At 51.1% G+C, this 23,067-nt stretch overlaps 1 protein-coding gene and 1 long non-coding RNA gene across 5 annotated transcripts in view; one reads left to right on the forward strand and one right to left on the reverse strand.

Moving 5' to 3' along the window:
- The window catches only part of NTN1 (netrin 1), a 202,816-nt gene that overhangs the window by 56,739 nt on the left and 123,010 nt on the right, over positions 1-23,067 (reverse strand). For 2 of the 3 annotated variants that reach the window (XM_044939287.2, XM_044939286.2), the window contains exons 4-5: positions 14,586-14,735; positions 11,438-11,491 (exon numbers count right to left, since the gene is read on the reverse strand). In XM_044939287.2, the coding sequence (XP_044795222.1) occupies positions 11,438-11,491; positions 14,586-14,735 (204 nt within the window). Of the gene's footprint in view, positions 1-8,574; positions 10,802-11,437; positions 11,492-14,585; positions 14,736-23,067 lie in introns of those variants that run through there. The other variant, XM_044939288.2, reaches the window with a different exon arrangement.
- Positions 6,946-8,668, forward strand: LOC123332643. Of its 2 annotated transcripts, XR_006549576.1 has the most exons (3): positions 6,946-7,193; positions 8,158-8,282; positions 8,559-8,668. It is a non-coding gene; the product is annotated as an uncharacterized LOC123332643 (long non-coding RNA). The 2 variants fall into 2 exon arrangements; XR_006549575.1 differs by lacking the exon at positions 6,946-7,193 and having other exon boundaries at positions 8,141-8,282.

A 23,067-nucleotide genomic window follows, 5' to 3' on the forward strand; every position in this document is an offset into this window, starting at 1 on the left:
TGGACTGGGCATCTGATGATATTAAAGAATTATTGTTCCTTTTGTGAGGTGTAATAAAACTATTGAGAAGATGTAAAGAAATGTTCTTTTTCAGAAGGAGGGGTTCTGAAATATTTAGGGGTGAAATGTCATAATGTCTAAGCTTTTCTCGGAAAATCTTTTGGCAAAAAAAAAAAATCATTGAAGCAAATGGGGCATGATGTTAAGTGTTAAATCAATGTGATGGGAACACGGAAGTCTAACTCTGTTCTGGCCACTGCTCCGAGATTTTTCATCATAAAAATTTTAAATCAGTTAAATCACATTAATTTAAAATACAGTAATACATAGTAAAGCTCAGAACTTTGGACAAATTTCATATTTGGTTGGGCTAAAATTCACCATGGAAAAAGGATCAGGCAAACATTTGCCTATGTGAGCACAGCATTACCTATGAGTTCTGAAATCACAGCTAGCTGATTTCCGAAAATTTCACTTTAGAGACTCCCTTGGTGGTCCAGTAACAGTTGAGGATCCATCTTACAATGGAAGGGACTGCATTCAATCCCTGGTCACAGAAGTAAGACTCCACATGCCCCGGGGCAACTAAGCCTGCCTGCTACAACTCCTGAGCCCGCGTGCCACAACTAAGACCCGATGCACCCAAATAAATAAATAGTATAAAAAGAAAAAAAAGAGAAAAACTTCACTTTCTAAACCTTCATGCATGTGCGTGCGTGCTCAGTCATATTCGACTCTGCAACCCCATGGACTGCAACCCCCAGGCTCCTCCGTCCATGGGATTTTCCAGGGAAGAACACAGGAGTGGGTTGCCATTTCCTACTCCAGGGGTCTTTCCGACCCTGGGATCAAATCTGAGTTTCCTGCATTGGCAGGCAGATTCTTTACCACTGAGCCACCTAGGAAGTCCCCTTCTAAACCCTCAGCTGTTTCAATTTGACGAGTAACTGAGAAATCACCAGCAGCATCCTGCCTCAGTACTTCTGGAGAGAGCACGTGGATGCTACCTTGCAAAAATACACCTGCCTTCTCAACCTCGGCACTCCTATTACCATTCAGGGCTGGATAATCCATTGCCGAGGGGGCTGTCCTGTGTGATACAGGATGTTCAGTAGCATCCCTGGCCCCAACCCACTAGATGCCACTAGCACTCTCCTCGTACTGACAACCAAAAATGTCTCCAGTAATGTCCAAACATCCCCTGGGGGCAAAACAGTCCCAGGCTGGGAACTATGTGAATATATTAGCACAAACGAAATAATTTCTCCGAAATGCTGTGTAAGCAAGTCTTTTCACCAACCAAAGTTGACCCTCCGCATGTAATTAGATGTGTAATCTGCTTTAGCGGGTATACTGTATCTTTTCATTTCATATTCAAATACTCTCCTACAACATAATTATATGGATATTTCATAACGGAGTCATTAAAACACTACTGAAAGACATTTGGTCCTTGTAGCTAAGCCTTGCCACACATCACTACTTCCTTAGGCTAAATTCCTATGAGGGAAAGGATGGGGTCAAAAATACATTTTGATACATGATGCTAAATCGCCCTTCATAAAAGTGGTACCAAGTTACCTTCCCATCACCAGAGCAGGTGAGTGCCTGTTTCCCTAACTCCTTTAACACTAGGAATTACTTTTTGTTTACTAATGTCAATTTAATAAGGTTTTTTAAATGGTATTCTTTTTTCAGTATTTATTTGTTTGGCTGTGCCAGGTCTCAGTTGCAGCATGTGGGATCTAGTTTCTTGACCGGGGATCTAACCCAGGCCCCCTGCATTGGGAGCCTGAAGTCTTAGCCACTGGACCAGGAAAGTCCCTAAAATGTATTCTTGCTAATATTATTTCTTTATTAAGCAAATACTTATTAAATAAAAATATTTATTAACTAAAGTGTAATACTTCAAATACAACAAACTGTGGAAAAAATTCTTAAAGAGATGGGAATACAAGACCACCTTTCCTGCCTCCTAAGAAATTTGTATGCAGGTCAAGAAGCAACAGCTAGAACTGGACATGGAACAACGGACTGGTTCCAAATTGGGAAAGGAGTACGTCAAAGCTGTATATTGTCACCCTGCTTATTTAACTTATATGCATCATGTGAAATGCTGGGCTGGATGAAGCACAAGCTGGAATCAAGATTGCCGGGAGAAATATCAGTGACTTCAGATATGCAGATGACACCACCCTTATGGCAGAAAGCAAAGAGGGACTGAAGAGTCTCTTGATGAAAGTGAAAGAGGAGAGTAAAAGAGCCGGCTTAAAACTCAACATTCAAAAAACGAAGATCATGGCATCCAGTCCCATGATTTCATGGCAAACAGATGGGGAAACAGTGACAGACTTCATTTCCTTGGGCTCCAAAATCACTGCAGATGGTGATTGCAGCCATGAAATTAAAAGACTCTTGTCCCTTGGAAGAAAAGCTATGACCAACCTAGACAGCATATTAAAAAGCAGAAACATTACTTTGCCAACAAGGGTCCGTCTAGTCAAAGCTATGGTTTTTCCAGTGGTCATGTATGGATGTGAGAGTTGGACTGTGAAGAAAGCTGAGCGCCAAAGAATTGATGCTTTTGAACTGTGGTGTTGGAGAAGACTCTTGAGAGTCCCTTGGACTGCAAGGAGATCCAACCAGTCCATCCTAAAGGAAATCAGTCCTGATTTCATATTCATTGGAGCACTGATGCTGAAGCTCCAATACTTTGGCCACCCGATGCGAAGAACTGACTCCTTGGAAAAGACTCTGATGCTGGGAAAGATTGAAGGGGGGAAGAGAAGGGGACGACAGAGGATGAGATGGTTCGATAGCATCATTGACTCGACGGGCATGAGTTTGAGCAAGCTCCAGGAGTTGGTGATGGACAGGGAGGCCTGGCATGCTGCAGTCCATGGGGTCACAAAGAGTCAGACATGATTGATCAACTGAACTGAATACTTCAGATACTTATTTCCATTTGAATAAATTCTCTGAATTTCTAGTTCATTTACTCAGCTCAATTTTGTATTAGGATCTCTTTTTTGGTGAATTGTAAAAGCTATTTATTGAGGATATTAGTCTTTTGTCATTCACATTAAAAATGGATGTTTCTCAGCTTTTTGTTTGCCTGATGTTGGTTAGAGATTTCTGAGGTACAGATGTTTTCTATTTTTATCTACTTAAAATCTTTCCCTTTATCATTTCTGACTTTTATTTATCAAGAAAGCCTTCTTTAGTCAAAGATTACATGATACTAGCAATGCTTTATCCTAGAATTTTTAAGATTTTGAAATTAAATTTCATCCACTGGAATTTATGTGGTTTCACAGCATGAAGCAGAAATTTAATTTTATTATTATTTAAAAATAAACAGCCAGTTTTCCCAGCACCATTTACTGACCGATTCACCCTTTTCCTGATTTATAATCACAGCTTGATCGTATACAAGTTCTTATGTTTATATTCAAGTCTATTTCTGGACTTTCTACTCGGTTTTTGTGATTTCTGTTCCTATGCCAGGATGACACTAAAGTAAATATCCTGTTTACAATATTTAAAAAACCTGGTAGGACAAGTCACCTGTCATCACTCTTCTTTTTTAAAAAACACTCATGGCTGTTCTCATTCATTTATTTTCCTCCCTGAACTTAAGAACCACATTCTATCCAGTTGGAATTTTGGCTAGAATGATGCTAAACTTATAGATTTCAGGGAGAACTGACATTTCACAGTATTGAGTCTTCCCCTCCCAGAACATGGTACGATCTTCCAATTTTTTCTTTAGTGTCCCTTGGGAAATAATCTTTTTTATTTCTTTTTAAAAAAATTTAATTTTTAAGTTCAATTTTTATTTTTGGTCACACTGCACTGCATGTGGGATCTTAGTTCCCTGAGGAGGGATTGAACCCAGGTCCTTGGTGGTGCAAATGCAGAGTCCTAACCACTGGACCACAGGCAAATTTCCAGTTTTACCCTCTTTTTATTTTTTTAATACACACTCTGTACTTTTATTACTACGTTTATTTCTGTGTATTTGATATTTTTGTTGCTATTCTAATTGGGAGATTGTTTCCATTACCATTAAAAAAAAGGTATATTCAGTAAACAGTTTCTACAGGCCATTATATGCTTTTCACTGGCTCTGACACAGTTTGTAACTAGGTATCGCTGATATAAGAAAAGTTACTGACCTTTGCATGTTAATTCTGTAATGGCTTCCCTGGGTTAGTCTTAGCAGTTTTAACAATTTTCAGCTGACTCTCTGCAGACACTTTTTAGGACATAAGGCTGTGAGGAAGTCACCGAGGCCCTGCCCACCCCAACCCCCAACCTATAAGCTGATCCACATGCTGGTCTCGCTCAGCTGCCTTGTGACCAAAGGGACAGGTCACTGCTAAGTGCTTCTCCCAAGCCCAGATCCTGTGGCCTCAGGCACGCCAGCCACTCCAGGGCCCCACACCGACAAACCACACTCCCAAGGGGCACTTTAACGGGCACCTGTGGGAGACAGTGGCTTTTAACTGGCTGCACCTCCATCTCTACCTTGATTTTAGGTCCCCTGTGGACACACAAGTTTGTCTTCTCTCTTGGTAGGATGTTACCACAAGGTCATGTGTGTGTTACTACATGTGTTCATATATATATATATTCATATATATGTGTTTATATATTTAAAAAAATTTTTTTAATTACCCTACACTGACCAGCTAGCATGGCTACTCAGAGGTCAAATGACAGGGAGGTTAATGCCACTCACAGGGACTTCCCTGGTGATCCAGCGGTTAAGAACCCACCTGCCGAAGCAGGGAACACCAATTCAATCCTTGGTCCAGGAGGACCCCACGCGCCACAGGGCAACTAAGCCCAGGAGCCACAGCCACTGAGCCCTCACTCCAGAGCCCACAAGATGCAACCACTGAAGCCCGCACACCCTAGAGCCCATGCTCCACAAGAAGAGAAGACACCACAAAGAGAAGCCCAGGCCCCGTGACAAGTAGCTCCACTCACTGCAACTAGAGGAAGCCCGAGGCAGCAATGAAGACCCAGCACAGCCATAAATAAATAACACCACTCATAGACCTTGAGGCTGGAATCTCAGCTCGCTGACCTCACCGAGCCTCAGTTTCTCCTACGTAAAATAACAGTATCTACTTCACCTAGGTAAATGAGGTGATTAAATGGCTAAGATTTGGGAAGACTGCCGAGCACAGAGCAGGCATTCTATAAATGTCATCTCCTTCTCCTTCACTTAGCCAGAATTGCTTTATCTTCACTCCTGAGTCTGGACCAAACTCTTCAAGGGGCAATACTTATCTGATGGCCGTTTACTCAAATGGCTCATCCAGGACAGCCCTACATCCTGTTTCACCCCATCTCTTGAAATCCAATTAGCAATCAATTAACAGACCTTGTCCTTACAAGTAGCCAGAGCTGCTTACAGGTGATTGTGGTCGGGGATCCCAGCTCCCCACTCCCGCCCCCACGAACTCACAGGTCCCTTTCGCCTATACCAGGAGTAACAATGGCTCCCTTACTGGGACCCAGGGAACCACATCCTTCTAAGACAACCCTAAAAGGAGAAGAGGATGCCGGCTGTGCAGACAGATATTTTCAACATAACACTAAGCCACACAGCCACTGGTGTACGTCCAGAAGGTCACAGAGGACATCCATCATTTCCTCATGTTGGCTGAGCTATTTCTGCTTGGGGACGAAATGGGGAGGTACGAAGAAACTCCCCAAACTCAGAAGTCTCCCAGTGAACAAAAGGTCAGGAAGGCAAGCTTGTCGCCCACTGCTGCCTGAGCCCCAGCGCCCCATCCCCAGGGCTCCCGCTCTCCAGTCAGCCCATCCCAAACAAACCAGATCCACTGCACCCTTGCACTCTGACCTCAAAAATTCAACTAAAAAAAAAAAAAAAAAAAACTGTGGTAAGAACTTCCCTGGGAGTCCAGTGGCTAAGACTCCATGCTCCAAATGCAGAAGGCTTGGGTTCAATCCCTGGTCAGGGAACTAGATCCCACATGTTGCCATTAAGAGTTCATATAGCCGTGACTAAAGAGCAAAGACCCTGCATGTCGCAACTAAAACCTGGCACAATTTTTTTCTTTACATTGTGGTAAAGCACACACACAATTTACCGTTTTTAAATGTAGAATTCAGTGGCATTAAGTACATTCACAGTGTTACTCATCACCTCTCTCTAGTTCCAGAATCTTCCATCACCCTAAAAGGAATGCCTGCATCCATCAAACAGTCACTGCCCATCTCTCCCTCCTCCCGCTCCATGGCAACCACAAATCTACTTTCTATCCCTGAATTTGCTTATTCTGGGCATTTTGTATAAACAGAATCATAGACTCTGTGGCCTTCTTAGTCTGGTTTCCTTCACTCAGGATAGTGTTTTCAAGCTTCCAGCATTTAAATGCTAGCATTTGAGGTACCAGCATTCATACTTTCTTCTAGTATTTTCAATGGGTCTAGCCCATGCTGGTACTCCATCCCTTTTTATGGCTGCATGATATTCCATCCTATGGACATGGCACATGGAGTTTATCTGGTCTGCCACTGGTGGACACTGGGCTGTTTCCACCTTTTGGCTATTGTGAAGTCAAGCTCTTTAACTGGTTTCCAGTCTTTAAGAGGGTCTTATGGTCTGTGAGGAGGCCACCTGGCCTCTGTCTTGGGCAGCCCCACATGCTTCCAATCAAGGTCTTCCCAACAGCCCTCCCTCTGGCTGACTCTCTGCACCCATCCTCATGTAAACCCACAGTCGCAGCGAGGAACGGAGAGACTTTAGCCCAGCTCAGCCCCTCCCTCCATCTTTCTGTTGTTTAGTCACTAATTTGTGTCCGACTCTTCTGCCAACCCAAGGACTGTAGCTCCCAGGCTCTGTTCCTGGGATTCTCCAGGCAAGAACACTGGAGTGGGTTGCCACTTTCTTCTCCAGAGGATCTTCCTGACCCAGGGATCAACACCCCACCCCTCCCCTTCCTGCATCAGCAGGCGGATTCTTTACCACTGAGCCACCAGAGAAGCATCTATATTTTCCATGGCATTCCATTGCTTTTTTTTTCTTAACTGAGCACTTATAAGCCCACTGTCGAACTATAGTTTTTACCCAGATCATCTCATTTAATCCCCACAATAACCGTACTCAACAGTGTTATCATCACCCAATTTCACAGCAAAGGAAACAAGATCAGGTAAAACTCCCAATTCAGTGCCCTTCACCCCCACCACCCCCACCCAAACACCAACCAATGCCGTGTTCAAGTATTACCCCCTCCCCCGGAAAACCAAAGTCTAAAGCGAGAATAATCCAACCCTATCCAGCTACAGGTCTAGAAAAACCAAACTGTCTTCCAGGAAAAAACAGAGGTGCTGCTGGGTCCCCAGAGGTGACATCTCTAAGCCCACCCCTACCCCTTACACACATACCCCAATCCCCTTAAACACCCCCAACACCTGGGAGCACCTGAGTTGGGAGGTTGCTGGCTCATGTAGATTCAGCTGCCTAGCTCCCCTGAGGGGCTGCTGGGGGTGGGAGGCCTTGGAAGTTACCCCTACCCCCCGGGCTGGGCCACTGGAGCGGTTGGCAGAGGGCACCATGTGGGGCCCCAAAAGGGGTAAGTGCAGCTGGGCTGCAGGGAGGACCCAAGACCAGTTGGGAGGTGGCGGGAGCCCAGGCATTGGTTGTTCGCTCTCCTACCTCCATCTGGGGTCCAGCTTCCACTCGGACGACAGCCATGTCCCTTCAGACCCGGAGGCCAGCCCAAGCCAACAGCGCCTGGCCTTCACAGAAGCCGCCCTGCCTCTCTCTGGTTTTCTGGTTCCCAAGGCGTCTACATACTATTTCCAGTGGGGAGGCTCACCTGGGCTTGGTTTACACCAGGGAGAGCAGCAAAGGCTAGAAATCAGGCAGGTGTTAAAAACCTCCAGCCAGGTGTTAACTATTTACCTGCACCCTCTGCCCACAGGGGCCTGCCAGGCTTGTGGGAGAAGCAGATTACCAGAGGGAGTAGGGGAGCGAGCAGGTGTTGACACGGAAGAAGAAAGCTTAGCAGAAGTTCATTCCTCCCAGAAGATGCACGGCAGGGAGGCCCAGGACCAGTGGTCCCATCCTTTCATCCTTCAAGGAGGCAGAAAGCAGTCTTTGCTCTGTTCAAGGCTTCACAGTCAATGCTGGATCAACCCCGGATCTCCTGGCTTTGAGACAGCGCTTATTCCGCTAAACCCAGAGGCCTCTACAAACCAAATATGCAGATAGACCGCTACCTTGGAGCTGATACACGGTGAGGGGACACAGGGGTAGAGGTCTATACAACTACAAATCGGTGGGTTTGAAGTGGGTGGTCTTTATCTCCCTCCCAGCTCCAGGTCTCCCATGGGCACACGGTTCCTGGCCTCCCTTCCCCCCAAAATGGGGTACCAGCTGGCTCAGCGAGCAGGTGGACAGCATTCCCAGAGAGAACTGGCCCTTCAAGGGGATGGGTGGGTTCAGGGTGAGGTTATGTCCATCAGCTTTCAGGACAAATTCTCGGCTTTATTAATTCTCCTTCGTTCCGCAGGCAAAAGTAAACAAGCTTTTTCTCAGGCAGCCCAGCATGGAGGCCTTCCCTATTCAAACACTGCAAGAATCGACAGGCTCGGATGGACTGAGCTCCCAGGCCCTGCTTCCCAGGGGGCCCCCTGGCCTCCTGCCCACAACTTCCCTCCTGCTGAGACGAGGCGAGCAAGGCCTTTGCTGTGGCAGACCCCAGAGTCCCAAAGCCCGTGATCCGGATCTGGCCCAAGTTCCCTGGGGAGAGCATGAGAGATCCCGGGCATCCAGAGACCCAGAGAAGGTCACAACGGGTCTGGCCAAGGACCCAGCATCTCGACAGGCATCACACTTGCTCACCTAGCCCCTCGGTGGAGGAAGCACTTTGTCAAGGGTGTTTGTTGGCTGTTCACTTCCACTGAAATCATGTTTTCCAAGGTCCAAAAGAAAGAAAGGAAATAAACAGTAACAAAACCAAAAGGAATGAGAAAACTTAACTGAGAATTAGTAAAGTTTTTTCAAGGCAAGATGCTACAGCTTAGTTGCCCAGGAATCTTTTGTTTGGTTGAGCTTTACACCAGCTTCTCATGGCCTGTAGAGAAATCTCATGAGTTGTTTTTTGCTTCTCCTCTATTCCATTTGCACGTTTCGAATTTGGAAGGAAAAAGCCAGAAACCACCATGAGAAACCTAAAGTCAAGGTTGGAAGGACCAGAAAAGTGGGAGACGAGAGCGAGAGACCATGAAGATCTGCCTTGACCTTGGATGGGCTGTGTTCTCAGCCCAAGGAGCTCATCCTGGTGAGCTTTGCTGGGCCTCATGTCACAGCAAAAGCAAGAAGCAGGACTCCATGACCTGAAAGTGTCTTTTCGCTTCAACTGCTCTGAAAGTGAAAGTTGCTCAGTTGTGTCCAACTCTTTGCGACCCCATGAACTACATAGTCCATGGAATTCTCCAGGCCAGAATACTGGAGTGGGTAGCCTATCCCTTCTCCAGGGGCTCTTCCGGACCCAGGAATCAAACCGGAATCTCCTGCATCGCAGGCAGATTCTTTACCAACTGAGCTATCAGGGAAGCCCAGGAGCTGGATGAACTGGGATTGTCCCTCTGAATCTGTTTTTTATCAAAGAGTGTCCTCCCAGGCACCCATGATGCTGTTTCCTCCAGCCCTTCCCAGCACAATTTCTCCTGTAAGTGTCCCCGAGACTCAACCAAAGGTGCTGAAGACCTAGCAACCTAAGTCTACTATGTCTTTGGTTCTCCCCAGTGAGGCCTCCAGCACTCCCTGAAATTTTCTGGCCTTTCCTCTTTGAGGGCCGTTTGGTGACTATGAATATCCAAGTTCTGAATCCATTTTCTCAAGTTCCCAGGGACCGGCCGACACTTGAAACAATCCAGTCTATTCTAAAGCATTCAGGTGATCACAGGGGTACCCAGGCCTCCCCCACAGGCCAACCAGGAGAGGAGCAAAGGGGGCCCCCGAGTTGACTCTGAGGTCCCCTGGGGGCCCCACTGTCACCATTCTTGCCCCCCATGCCCACTCCTACTCCAAGCTGTTGTTTAGTCAGAGTTATGTCCTACTCTTTTGAGACCCCACGGACTGTAGCCCACCAGGCTCCTCTGTCCATAGGATTTTCCAGGCAAGAATGCTGGAGTGGGTTGCCATTTCCCTCTCCAGGGGAGCTTCCAGACCTGGGGGCCGAACCCATGCATCCTGTGCCTCCTGCACTGGAAGGCGACTTCTCTACCACTGAGCCACCTGGGAAGCTCCCTACTCCAAGTACCAGCACGCAAAAGCCCCACGTGACCCCAGGCCCATGGCACTGGGTACAGCCTGACCTGCTCTCCACCTGGTGCCCCCTCCAGCCAGGCTGGAGCCCTCTCTGTGCCCAAAGCCAGGGTTGGGTGACCCTTCTTGTACCAAGGATTGGTGACGTCCATGGGCCCTTTCTCACAGTAATATTTCTAAATGCAGAAATAAAATCCACAAGACTACAAAGGAAACTAATCAATACTGAAATACACTTACCCAAATATTTTCAAAACCCCAGATTTATGGTACAGTGATGTAATGTATGTATTTCTTTATTAACGATTATAAATCAAGATCCCACAGCGGGGCTGGTAACTTTCATCATTTTTAAGCAATTAGCAAGCATAAATAATATTTCATGATACCTGCACCAACTCTAACATGATGTGAAAACGGCTGGGATTTCTGCAGGTGGCCAAATCTCCAATGTTGCTGACCCGGCTGTGGTTTGTGGTCCACCTTTGCAATGGAGGAAACTCTTTTTTTTTTGGCCACACAGCATGCGAGATTTTAGTTCCCATCCAGGGATAGAACCCATGTCCCCTGCAGTACAAGTGCAGAGTCCAAACCACTGGACCACCAGGGAAGTTCTTTTTTTTTTTTTTTGGAAACTCTTAATTTCAGTTAGAGGGAAGGAACAGTGAGAGTGTGAGTCTCTTCCTGTCCCAATTCATACCCCTCCTCATTTTGTTTATGGATCCCAGTGCTCTAAGAATGTCCTTTCACTCCCCACCACCCATCTCCTTCCCTCTCTGCAAGAAGGAATGTACAGGACCCTGGCCTGGATGGCCCTGGGCTAGAAGACAGCTTCTTCCCCTCGCTGGCTGAGCAGGAGGACCGTGGCTTTGAGGGTCCCAGGCTTGGAAGGCAAGCTAGCCCTAGGCACTAATAAAGCCCCTTCCCCTTTATTCTTAGAAGGGACATCATCGCAGAAAATGCCATGTGGCTCCATCTTGCTCAGTGCAGCCCAGGGGAACCACTGATACCAGCCAGAGCCCCAGTGGTGGCCGGGGAGTCTGGCCCCTCTGACCTCCCTTCCCCAGCCCCCAGCGCACCCCACAGCAAAAGCAAGAAAGCAGCAAGGGGACCACTTACCTTCGGGCTCCTCCACGCTGCTGGCTGCAGTGGTTGGCGGTGCCACAGGGATCTCTTTGTGGGGTTCAGGGTGGAGGGAAAGGGAAACAAGGTCAGAACACGTTATTTTTGACCTTAGAGAAGAAAGAGCACAGTGCAGATTCCTCCCAACCTCCCTGAGCCCTCCCTCCTGGTCCCACCCTTCACCCCGGGAGATGATGGTCAGGGAGGAAGGGAAAGCCTGGCGTAGGGGCCAGGCCACCCTGTTCTCGGCTGGAAGCTGTCCCTTCAGCTGGCAGAGACTGGAGGAGGGGAAGGCAGGACTTTGCCCCCTCTGCTGTCTGAGTGCCATCTACTCGCCTCGGTGCCGGGGGCAGAGAGAGGGGTCCTTAGGGCCCCCTTACTCAGCATCAACAGACTCTGAGCTCAGGCTGACCTTGACTCATGGGTGGGGAAGGTGTCTGTGGCAGGGGTGGCATGTGAGGGTGCTGGGGGGTGTCTTCCACATGCAAAGAGGGGCCAGCACTCTGGCCTAGGCTCCCATGGGCTCACACCTCAAGAGCTAAGGTGTTTTCTCGGCAGGGAGAACAGACTGACAATACAGAAGATTGCAGGGCCAGAGAGAAGTGTGCTCTGTTGGGACCGTTCCTCTCCTACTGAGAACAGCAACGCGTTCCTACAAGCTCTGGTCCTGGACTCAGAAAAGGTGAAGACCTTCAGCCAGTCTCTAGGAAAGACCCAGACTTCACGGCTCCAGATTCTCTTTCTAGTCAGGGCCAAACTAAGAACCCAAACTCCCTGAGTGGCAGGGAGTCACCTCCCCTGCTGAGTGACCGTATGAATGTGGGGTCACAGTCACCTCCACGAACCCCACTGATTTTGGCCACCACCTGACTGCTAGGGGTTAAGATCTCCCTTGGACCCCCCAGACTCTAGATCAGCTGCCACCTGGGTCCTGGGGGGTGGTCAAGATGGAAAACTCGGGCCTGGGGGCAAACCTGAGGGTCACCCGCAGAAGCCAGCTGTGCACCTTCGGAAGCAACAGGCAGAGGCCTGGCCCTCGATATGGAGCCGAACCTCTACTCTCGGGTTGTTTTATCATCGACAGCAAGCTACAGGTGCCCCGTTACAGCAGCTCATTAAGAAGCTGGGCTCCCTCTGAGTCTTCATGAGCTACTTGGTCCCAGCAGGAACATTCCAGCAGAAATCCAGACAGCCCAGCCTAATCCTGCAAGTCCAGGAAAGGGCTGGGGCCAGTGGCCATGGAGGCACCATGGCTGCCCGAGCCCCACTCCTCGGGCCTGGCTCTAGGATGTGAGCAGAGGGCCCCATGACTCCCAGAGCTATGATCAAACAGACACAAGAGTCCAAGATCCTGTCTGGACACCTGAAACCTGGTGCCGGCAGGTAGAGCTCACAGAAATCCCAGGATGGAGATCCCGGGTCTCTAGGTGGTTGGCAGTGACGCTCACCCCCAGCATCAGCCCGCCCTTTTCAAGAGGAAGGGAAATGGTACACAGCGTGTTGGAAAGCAGGATGCTTTCTCATCTCCCAAGGTTTCCATCCCTAATTCTGAAACATCAGCTCCACTTCCAGGCCTTTCCCCTCAGGGATTTGAAATGTTACTTCCAGCCACTCTGGGAACGTGACAGCTCCTGACTCCCCCTCGCAGGGAGACCTTGTTTGCTTCCCCTATGTTTTCACAAGCTTGGATGGTGGGGCCGATCTCCTCCCAGCTTTCTAAAAATGGTCAGCTTTCTAGAGGGCCAGAAAAGAAAGATCCTCACAAGCTGTGAGACCCGGACAATTAGACGTCGTGAAAACCATCTCAACCTGCTCCACAGGCTGGACACAGGCTGGATGGACACAGGCTCAATTTCCTGTGGTTCGGCTTTGCGGTATCCGCTGTTACCATGGCAACATCTCCTGGTGGTAAGACTTGCTGGAAGCCACGCAGCCCAGAGTGTCCTGGACATGTGGCCACACTCAAGTCAAGTGGGTGAGGCGTGGGATGTCCCCGCCCAGTGTCGGGGGGAGCGGATTCCCTGCAAGATCCAGGGCCCACGTCAAGGACCCCAAGCAGCTGCCTGGCCCCCAGCCTCCTGCTCTGCTTCAGGTTGTCTGTTCCAAGACCCTGGTATCTGACCTGAGAAGCTGGTGCCCACCCAGAGCTACAGGACACTGAAAACCATAAAGCAGGGGTCGGCTGACTTCTCCAGCAAAGGACCAGCTAGGAAACGTTTTGGCCCTGCAGGTCACAGGGGCTCTGACGCCACTACTCAATTCTGCCATCACAGCCCCAAAGTGGCCACAGGCACTCTGTGAACAAGTAAGCCCGGCTGGGTCCCATTAAACTTTATTTACAGACGCTGAACTTTTCCTTTCATATCATTTTCACATGTCGTAAATTAGTAATCTTTTAATTTTTGTTTTAATCATTTTTAAAAAGTTTAAAAAAAAAAAAAAACCCAGCCAGCCACACAAAACCAGGCAGTGAGCCAAATCCCCAGGCAGGGTGTGCTAAGCCCTGCTCCACAGAGGCAGCCTCATACCTGGGGTCTGCCTTGGAGGCTGGGGTTTGCTCCTCCTTCGTCCTCCCTTCTGGTTCAGGTCAGCCCTATATTCAGAATCAAACAGGCCGAGGCCAGGGGCCAGCGCCCAGCCAGCCTCTGCTCATGACACCTGTGCGGTTTTAACATGTTAAAGCTCTCCAGAGCCAAGGCCCTGAGCCACCCCTGCTCTCTCCCCAAGTTCCAGCAACTAAGGGGCTGACCACTAGCCTGCAGGGGCCTCTGGAATCCTCAGAGATGCTGCCATCCTTCCTAAAGGCCGTTGGTGCCCCGCCTGGAGTCCGTTCTTTCTGCTCTGAGTCTGCCAGGCCAGAGGGGCCTAGAATTCCCACAGCAGTAGCCCCTGATCCAGACCTCACTCCCAGCCCAGGCCCAGGGCCAAGGTGGATACAGGAAGAGGTGGATATGCTTCTCCTGGCACCCCGGGAGCTGGAGTCTGTCAGAACAGAGCCATGGATGGGCTGCCTCTGCTGAGACTCCCATAGGCTTGGGGGTCTCACACAGGGCCCCAGTGAGTGTAGAGATCCACCTCAATAAGCACTGGCCCCCTGACATGGGTGACCCTGAGCCCCAGCCGGGAGGAGGGGCACCCCGCATACTTATGCAGGGGGCGATGGGCGAGCGGCTCTGCTGGTAGCCCTTGGCGCAGCGGTTGCAGGTGATGCCGGTCACGCCGTCCTTGCAGGGACACTGGCCCGTGGTCTGGTTGCAGGTCTTGCCAGCGGCGCCCACAGGGTGGCAATCGCAGGCTGTGGAGGACACACAACAGAGGGGGTGAGAGGGTGGGAGTGACCAGAGCACACCCTCCTCCGAGGCCCTCCCCACCTAGCAGCACCCTCCCAGACCCCACCCCAGGGGAAGAGCTGAGCGGGGTGTGGGGGACCAACCCACACACATTCCAGAAGCTCTGATCACTGACCACCTGCCTACCTGGAGACGGGAAACGAAAATCAGAATGGACCAACCTGAAAGGACAGTCCGGGCAGAGGAGTCAAGTTGGAGTGCCCTTCTGAAGGCCCAGGAGGAACACCTCACAGCCCGTGGCTGAGTGGGAGGACAGGAGTCGGATTTGGGGGTACAACTGCCCTTGACAGGCTGCTTTGTGCCCTCTTGCTCCTTTGCTCCCAGCCAGCTCCTAGCGCCCAGGCATCCTTGCTAACCTCTGGGTGGGAGGGACAGGGTTTGGGACCTGATGGAGCCCTGGGCTTTGCCAGCTCAGAGGGAGTCAGCAAGGCGTGTCCCTCCCAGGGCTGTTGCCCCCACTCTGCTCTGTCCAGCCAACCTGACTGGCAGGCAGGCAGTCTGAGACGCAGGCTTCTAGATCACAAAACCCATCAACTGTAGCTCCAGGAAGAGTCACAACTATCCTTCAGTTAAAGGTCCTGATGAAATTTAAAGACCTGGAGGTGAAGGAACCCCCCCAGGGCCTTGCAGAAAAGGACTGGCCAAGCTGGGAAGTACCACGAGGCCCTGGTTCTCAGTTCAGGGGCTGCTGCACCCCACACCCCTCCTCCAGGTTTGCAATGGGCTAAAGAGCTGAGGTTGCCCACCCCGTCACACTGCACCCCAAGGCTCCGTCCCTATTTCCAGGACCCAGTGACAAAATGGCCAGAGGAGTTTAAGGGGACACGCCGCCTACTATGGACTGAATGACTGCGTCCCCCCCTGCACGTATGTTGAAAGCTAACCCCCAATGTGATGGCATTAGGAGGCAGAGCCCTTGGGAGGTAATCAGGGAGACGTGGTCATGTGGGTGAGACCTTCATGGTGGGATCAGCGCCCTCAGAAGACGAGGAAGAGAGCAAGAGCTGTCAGTACACGCGCACAGCAAGAAGGTGGTGGTCGGCAAATCAGGAAGCAACCTCCATCAGACACTAGATCAGCAGGCACCTCCATCCTGGGCTTCTCTGCCTCCAAAATCCTGATGAGTGTCTACGGTTTAAGTCACCCCGTCTGTAGTGTCTGGACACAGAGGACTAGTGTATCGTGCTATGTGCACTCAGTCTGTCCGACTCTGTGTGGCCCCACGGACTGTAGCCCCGCAGGCTCCTTTGTCCATGGGATTCTCCAGGCAAACATACTAGAGTGGGTTGCCATGCCCTTCTCCAGGGGGTCCTCCTAACCCAGGGACTGAACCCACGTCTCCTACGTCTCCTGCGTGAGCACGCAGGCTCTTGACCACTAGTGGCGCCTGGGAACTCGATGCCCATTAACTCCACGAGGCTTGAGCAAGAACTGTGGTATCTGCAAACACAGGACACCTGCCTCCCCGGACCGAGGCAGTGGACTCAGCGCAGGCAGAGAAGGGGAGGCAGGAAGGAGGCCAGGGCCCTCGCCCACTCCCCTGGGGTCTCCCTGGCCCTCCCCCCAGGGAAGAGAAGCCTGGAGAGGGTGAGGAGTTGTCTGCAGGAGGGCGACCTGCTGCAGGTTCACTTGGTGCCAGAGCTGCTCTGTTTCTATTCCAAATGGGGAAAAAGTATCCCCGGGAATAAGCGAGAGCAGTGCTCCCCGAAGAGCTACACTAACACCTCCCCAGCGGGTGCCGCTCAGCATGAGGGCGCCAGGCCGCGGGTGAAGACCCGGCCTCTCCCGGCTGGCCAGCCTCGGGCCCAGGAGGGGCCCCAGAGAATTAGGAAGAGGAAGGCGGAGGGCTGAGGGTGCAGAAAGGACAGGAATGTGAGGAATTGCTTGTTGAAGTTGTGTCTGGACACGTGAGAGTTTCTGGAAACCCTGGGAGTACGGGTCTGGGGGAGGAGGGGGCATGGGGCGGGGTGCTCCAAGCCAGGTGAGGGGAGGGGAGGGGACAAGGCCTAGGGGAGGAAATGGAACTGTCCCAATCCCGCCCCTGTGGACAGCAGCAAACATTCTATTAGAAGCCTCTGTCAAATCTATCCTAAATTCAAGTTCATTCCCCAACGTTTTTTCCTTCTTCTTCCCTCTTTTCTTTCACTCAGCCTCGAAGTGCACTGTGAATGATGCTATGAAGAGGGGATGGTTGGAAGTGACCAATGACCTTAGATGCATCCCTGTGACAGGAAGGGCGATGGGCCTGGAGGCCTCTCTGAGCTGGCCTGGTGACAGCAAAGGGCGAAGCACAGGCGCCTGGCGTCCCGAGCCCCTGGTGCAGGCGTGGGCACCACGAGGCGGATATGGACTCCCCAGGCTCCTGCCAGCTGACCTCCCTTGGCCAGCTTTGCAAGCCTGCTGGTAATCCTGAAACCCACGCCAAGACATCCTCCCCTCCGTGCTAACGGAACACAGCTGTGTGCCAGTGACTTCTGGGCCTTGGACTCGGCCGGGAGGGGGTCACCAAAGGTTGCATGGTCACTGGAGGGTCCGAGCCAAGTCACCCACAGGCCCAGGTCATCTTCACCGAGGCAGGAGCTGACCCAGAGCAGAATCTGGGGGGAGCAGAGTGCATCGCCCTCCTTTGAAGGACCTGAGGCCCTTCAAAGCTGGGGACCCCTCAGCCCCCTGAGGTTGGTGAGCTGGCTGGGAGGAGCCAGGCACCAGCTGAGATGGGCAGAGCTGAGGGCCAAACTTGGTGATGGCAGGGCAGTGTGTCTGCTTCATGGAGCAGGCATGTCCTTAGGCCCAGCCTTTGGTTACAGGAGAGGGCTCTTCGCTGTGCAGTTTCCAAATCATTCTCTCAAGATCTGCAAAGACTCCGAGCAACTGGCCCTTGGTCTGAGAGAAGCAGCGGGCTGCCTTGTGCTTCACGCAAATCACTGTTACAGGAAGAGAAGTCAGCCGAGTCCCAGAGGGTCCAGGCGGAGGGGTGGGTGGCGGTGAGTGGGAGGCTACTCAGGTCACTGCCATGGTGGGGGGACCATCCTCAGAGGTGGGCACTCCTGCAACACAGCCCTGCCACTTGGACCCCTGAGCTGTACACACCCCCACATGCCATCCTTCTGGTCCTCGCACCAGCCTGTGAAATTAGCAGGACTATACCGAGGCAGCCAGGAGTGGAGAGACAGAAAGGGCCTGATCTCTTGAGCGCGTCACAGAGGGCCCTCGCCCTCTCCTGTGTGTCCCGCTGCACTTCCCATTCTGCAAGGAGAAATACACCCTTCCCTGTCGAAACCAAGGCCAGGTGGCATCTCTTACATGCGGCCAAACGCAGTCCCGACACAGACACTTGCATTGCACTCATTCTCAATTCACAGCTAAATGGCCCCAAAGTAAAGACTTATCCTCAAACCCCGTGATTACGGAAAGCTAAGTTATATCTTCTGGGCAAAGAAGGATGAGCTTCAAGGTGTGGGGAGAACTGATGAATCACAACAGCCCACAGTAGGTTCTCTACAACCTTGGACAAGAGAATCCAGCTAGTAATGCCCACAGGAAGAGGGTCTGAGCTGCCCACTGGTTACACAGGAGACTCCAACCCTGGTCCTTAGAGAAAGAAAGCCAAAGGGATTGTGCTGTATCCCCCAAAACCCAAAACACACCCAGACGCACAAACACACATAGATTCCTACAACTCTCAGACGCGCAGGCGCACACAGCACCACAGGGGGCAGAGGAGAGGATGAAGGCGGCTGAGCTGGGAGGATGTGGACATGAGCGAGTAGAAGTCTTCTCCTTGGCGGGGGGTCTGGTGAAAGGGACAAAGTGAGAGCCTCCCAGATTCTTCCGAGAACAGGCTCTGGGTCAGAATGTCTTCTCTTGCAGGAAGCCTGGTTCGGTGACTCCCGTTTCCCTGGATGTCAGCCACTCCACTCGGAGGAGGTCAGGCCCTTCCCCAACAAGTCATCATCTGCACGCAGCAGGCAGAACCTGGCCCTGGGAAACAATCCACCAGAGAGTTTTTCCATGAAGAGGAAGGTGAGACCAGGAGGAAGCCCAGGGCCCTGAGAAGGCGGCCGGATCAGGTTTCTCATGAACACATGGGCTGGATGGTAGCCCGATGGCGCAGAGAAGCCAGACTGTCCTTGCTTGGGGTCATCAGCCAGATACGAACAGCTAAGGACACACAGATGGTTTCAGATGGGTGTCAAGAGACCCAGGTCTGATCCTTCCCTGCCAGTAATTCGGTGTGACCCTGGGCTAGTGCCTTGCTCTGAGTCTTGGGTAGCTCATCTCTAAGGCCAGAGGTTTATACTTGCACTAAAGTTGCTTCCAACCAAACAGGCTAAGATCCAGGGCAGTGTCCTATCCCTGGGGACCGTCACCCCCACCGCTGTAGTCCACTGCAGTGTCTCAGCTCAGGGGACCAGGAACATGCTCCTGCCGCCAGGCACGCCAGGCCCTCGCTCCACACCCATGGGGCACCCTGCCCGACACCATGAACTGCTGCACTGGGCTGGACTCTGGTCTCTGAGATCTGTGTTGTCAGCTATGAGAAGTGCACTGGGGTTACTGAGGGCCCCTATAAAGCTGACCTGGAAGGCAGGCAGCCCTGATCCTCCTCTGCAGTGAGGCCCCTGTCCTGACGCCTGACAACCCCGGATCTGTTCTCAGACCCTAGGGCTTTGCCTTTTCAGAATACCTTATTCTGGGATTTATGGAGGTGCAGGATGTATGGTCAGAGAAGGCGATGGCACCCCACTCCAGTACTCTTGCCTGGAAAATCCCATGGACAGAGGAGCCTGGTAGGCTGCAGTCCATGGGGTCACAAAGAGTCGGACATGACTGAGCAGCTTCACTTTGACTTTTCACTTTCATGCATTGGAGAAGGAAATGGCAACCCACTCCAGTGTTCTTGCCTGGAGAATCCCAGGGATGGGAGAGCCTGGTGAGTTGCCATCTATGGGGTCGCACAGAGTCAGACACGATTAAGTGACTTAGCAGCAGCAGCAGCAGAATGTATGGTGGATGGAATCATACAGCAGGTAATCTTTTAAAATTGGCCTCCTTTATGCCCAGTGCGTCTTCCCAGGTGGCGCTAGTGGTAAAGAATCCACCTGCCAATGCAGGAGATGTAAGGGACATGGGTTCGTTCAATCCCTGGGTTCAGAAGATTCCCTGGAGCAGGAAATGGCAATCCATTCCTGTATTCTAGCCTGGAGAATCCCATGGACAGAGGAGCCATAAGGTTGCAAAGAGTCGGACACGACTGAAGCAACTTATCACACACACATGCCTAATGCGTTTGAAATGCATCCATGTTGCCAAGTCAGTCAACAGCGTGTCCATTTGCATTGCCAGATTCCACAACACGGACATACCACTGGTTGTTTGACCATTCACCCACCAAAGCACAGTTGGGCTGTTTTCAGTTTTTGCCAGTTGTGAATAATGCTTTTATCAACATCCATGTGCCTTTTTTTGCATGAACACAGATTTCATTTTTCTGGGATAAACATCAAGAGGAAGCATTGCTTGGTATTATGGCAGCTCTATGCTTCACTTCTCCCTGGTGGCTCAGGAGTGAAAAATTCACCTGCCAATGCAGGAGACGCAGGTTCAATTCCTGGATTGGGAAAATCCCCTGGAGAAGGAAATGGCAACCCACTCCAGTATTCTTGCCCGGGAAATCCCAAGGACAGAGAAGCCTGGAGATCTACAGTCCATGGGGTCACAAAGAGTCGGGGCACGACTTAGCGACTGAACAGCAACAATGGGTGGGCGGTGGCATCCCGCCATGGTTCTAGTCTACATCTCCCCAATGCAGAAGAATGATGGTTGAGGCATTTATCCACCATCCCTGTATCTTCACCAAGTAGCCGTTCAAGTATTCTGCCCATTTCTAGCTGAGTGGTCGGTATTGCCTTATTGTGCAGTTTTGAGAGTTCTCCACATAAGCTGGATTCAAGTCCTTGGCCAGATATGTGATGCACAAATACTTCCCCCGTCTGCTCATTCACAGCAGAAGCTTCTTATGAGGCACGCTGTGAGCATCAGTCTGGTCACTGATCCTTAGCCTTCCTGGCGGCCCCCGTGGCTCTCAGAACTGGCCCCTTCCTTTCCCTCCCTTCTGACCCAGAGCCCTCCAGCCCTTTCCTGCTCTCAGGCATGGGTACCGCTCCTCGGTGTCCCCATGGCTGTTTGCCCCTGAACCCCAGGTCTCATCTTAAAGTCCATCCCATCCTCAGACAGGTCCTCATGGGATGCCCTGCAAAGCAGCCTCCCCTCCCCACTGCCAGTTACACTATTTCCAGCTTATTTATTTCCTCCATGTAACTCACCACACTCTATAATAATCCTCTGCTTACTGTTTCTTCTTTATCATCAACCTCCCTCCAGAACACAAGTTCCAGAGGAACCTGTCTGTGCTGGTCACCACTGGACCCCCAGTTCCCACGTTGGGCAGGAGATCCATGGACACGGGTTCAATCAGTGCACAGGCTCAGGGCCACTGTGTCGCCCTCCCTGTGGGAAGAGGCTGTTTCATGGACCCTGAATCTGGAGGAGAGGAGGAGGGACGCGCAAGAAAGACCCTCCCCTCACATCTGAGATCAGTGGCAACCACAACAACGAACACTCCCCACTTCCAAATTCTCCGTGCTAATGAGGGACGAGGATAATTTAAATCCACAGGTAATCCGCAAACTTCATCTCAGCTGTTTGTCCACTCCTCCTAGGCTCTGCTTTTCTTTCTCCCAGCAGTTGCTGCTGCTGCTGCTGCTAAGTCGCTTCAGTGGTGTCCGACTCTGTGCAACCCCATAGACGGCAGCCCACCAGGCTCCCCTGTCCCTGGGATTCTCCAGGCAAGAGTACTGGAGTGGGGTGCCATTGCCTTCTCCCCCCAGCAGTTGCTAAGGAGGCACAAAAGAAGACACATTTCAAGTTGCACGACCTCTCTTTCCCCCGACACTTTCGGATGAAGGTGCAGACAGCAGGAAGTGGAAGGGGGAGCCCCAGCATCCCAAACTGGGTTATTTGACCCTCCATGATCTATTAATAGTTAACTACAGTCTTCCTGCAGCTGATTTACAGGGGAAAGGTTCAGATGTGTGTGTGTATACAGGTGTGTGTGTGTGTGTGTGTGTGTGTGTATGTACAGATAGGTGTGTGTGTGTGTGTGTTGTCTGCACACACTGGATGCACAGACCCCAGCAGGCAAGCAGGGGCTGGACGGTGGGAGAGATGCCAGAGCACCCGGGTGACCAGAATGGGGACCAGCTCGGGCCTTGCATCTGCCTTTCAGCCCGAGGGCCCTCAGATGCTGTGGATCTTTCTTAGTGGCACCTTCAGAACCACACCTGGACACACCCAACCTGTTCCCATCTTCTCCACTGAGCCCCCCACCCCTACCCCTGCCTGTAGCTGCCAGGCACCCAGCTCTGCTGTTCCAGCCATTTATCAGTTTTGCTCCAAATATTGAGGGTGTGCAACAGAATTAGGGCAAATTCCTTGGGCCCTGTGCAGTCTGGTGGGAATCAGCTTTCAAGTCCACATGAGGTTTAAGCCCCTCAAGTAAGAGGGGCCAGCTGTCCTAGGCACCATGCTCACGGAAAGAACTAAGGCCGCGGGGAGCCTGGGCGATGGTCTCCACGTGGTGTGCACGCTGGCAGTAACAGCAGCTCTGGTTACTCACTTTTCCTCTGCTTGTACCATGATTGTAACAGTTCCTGGTGTGGCGTGCACACCATGTGCCAGGCACCTCCTCTACATCATCTCATTTAATCAACTCTGTAACACTTGGGATGAGGGACTATTATTATTGTTGTTGTTGTTGTTAAGTTGCTCAATCATGTCCGACTCTTTGCTAACCCATGGACTGTAGCACACCAGGCTTCCCTGTTCTTCACTGTCTCCCAGTGTTTGCTCAAAGTCATGTCAATTGCGTTGATGCCATCCAACTATCTCATCCTCTGTCATCCCCTTCTTCTCCTGCCCTCAACCTTTCCTAGCATCAAGGTCTTTTCCAATGAGTCAGTTCTTCGCATCAGGTGGCCAAAGTATTGGAGCTTCAGCATCAGTCCTTGCAATGAATATTCAGGGTTGATTTCCTTTAGGATTGATTAGTTTGATCTTCTTGCTGTCCAAGCGACTCAAGAGTCTTCTCCAGCACAATTCGAAACCATCAGTTCTTTGGTGTTCAGCCTTCTTTATGGTCCAACTCTCACATCCGTACATGGCTACTGGAAAAACCATAGCCTTGACTAGATAGATGGACCTTTGTTGGCAAAGTGA

This window comes from Bubalus bubalis, chromosome 3, assembly GCF_019923935.1.
Source record: "Bubalus bubalis isolate 160015118507 breed Murrah chromosome 3, NDDB_SH_1, whole genome shotgun sequence".
Classification (NCBI taxonomy): Eukaryota; Metazoa; Chordata; class Mammalia; order Artiodactyla; family Bovidae; genus Bubalus; species Bubalus bubalis.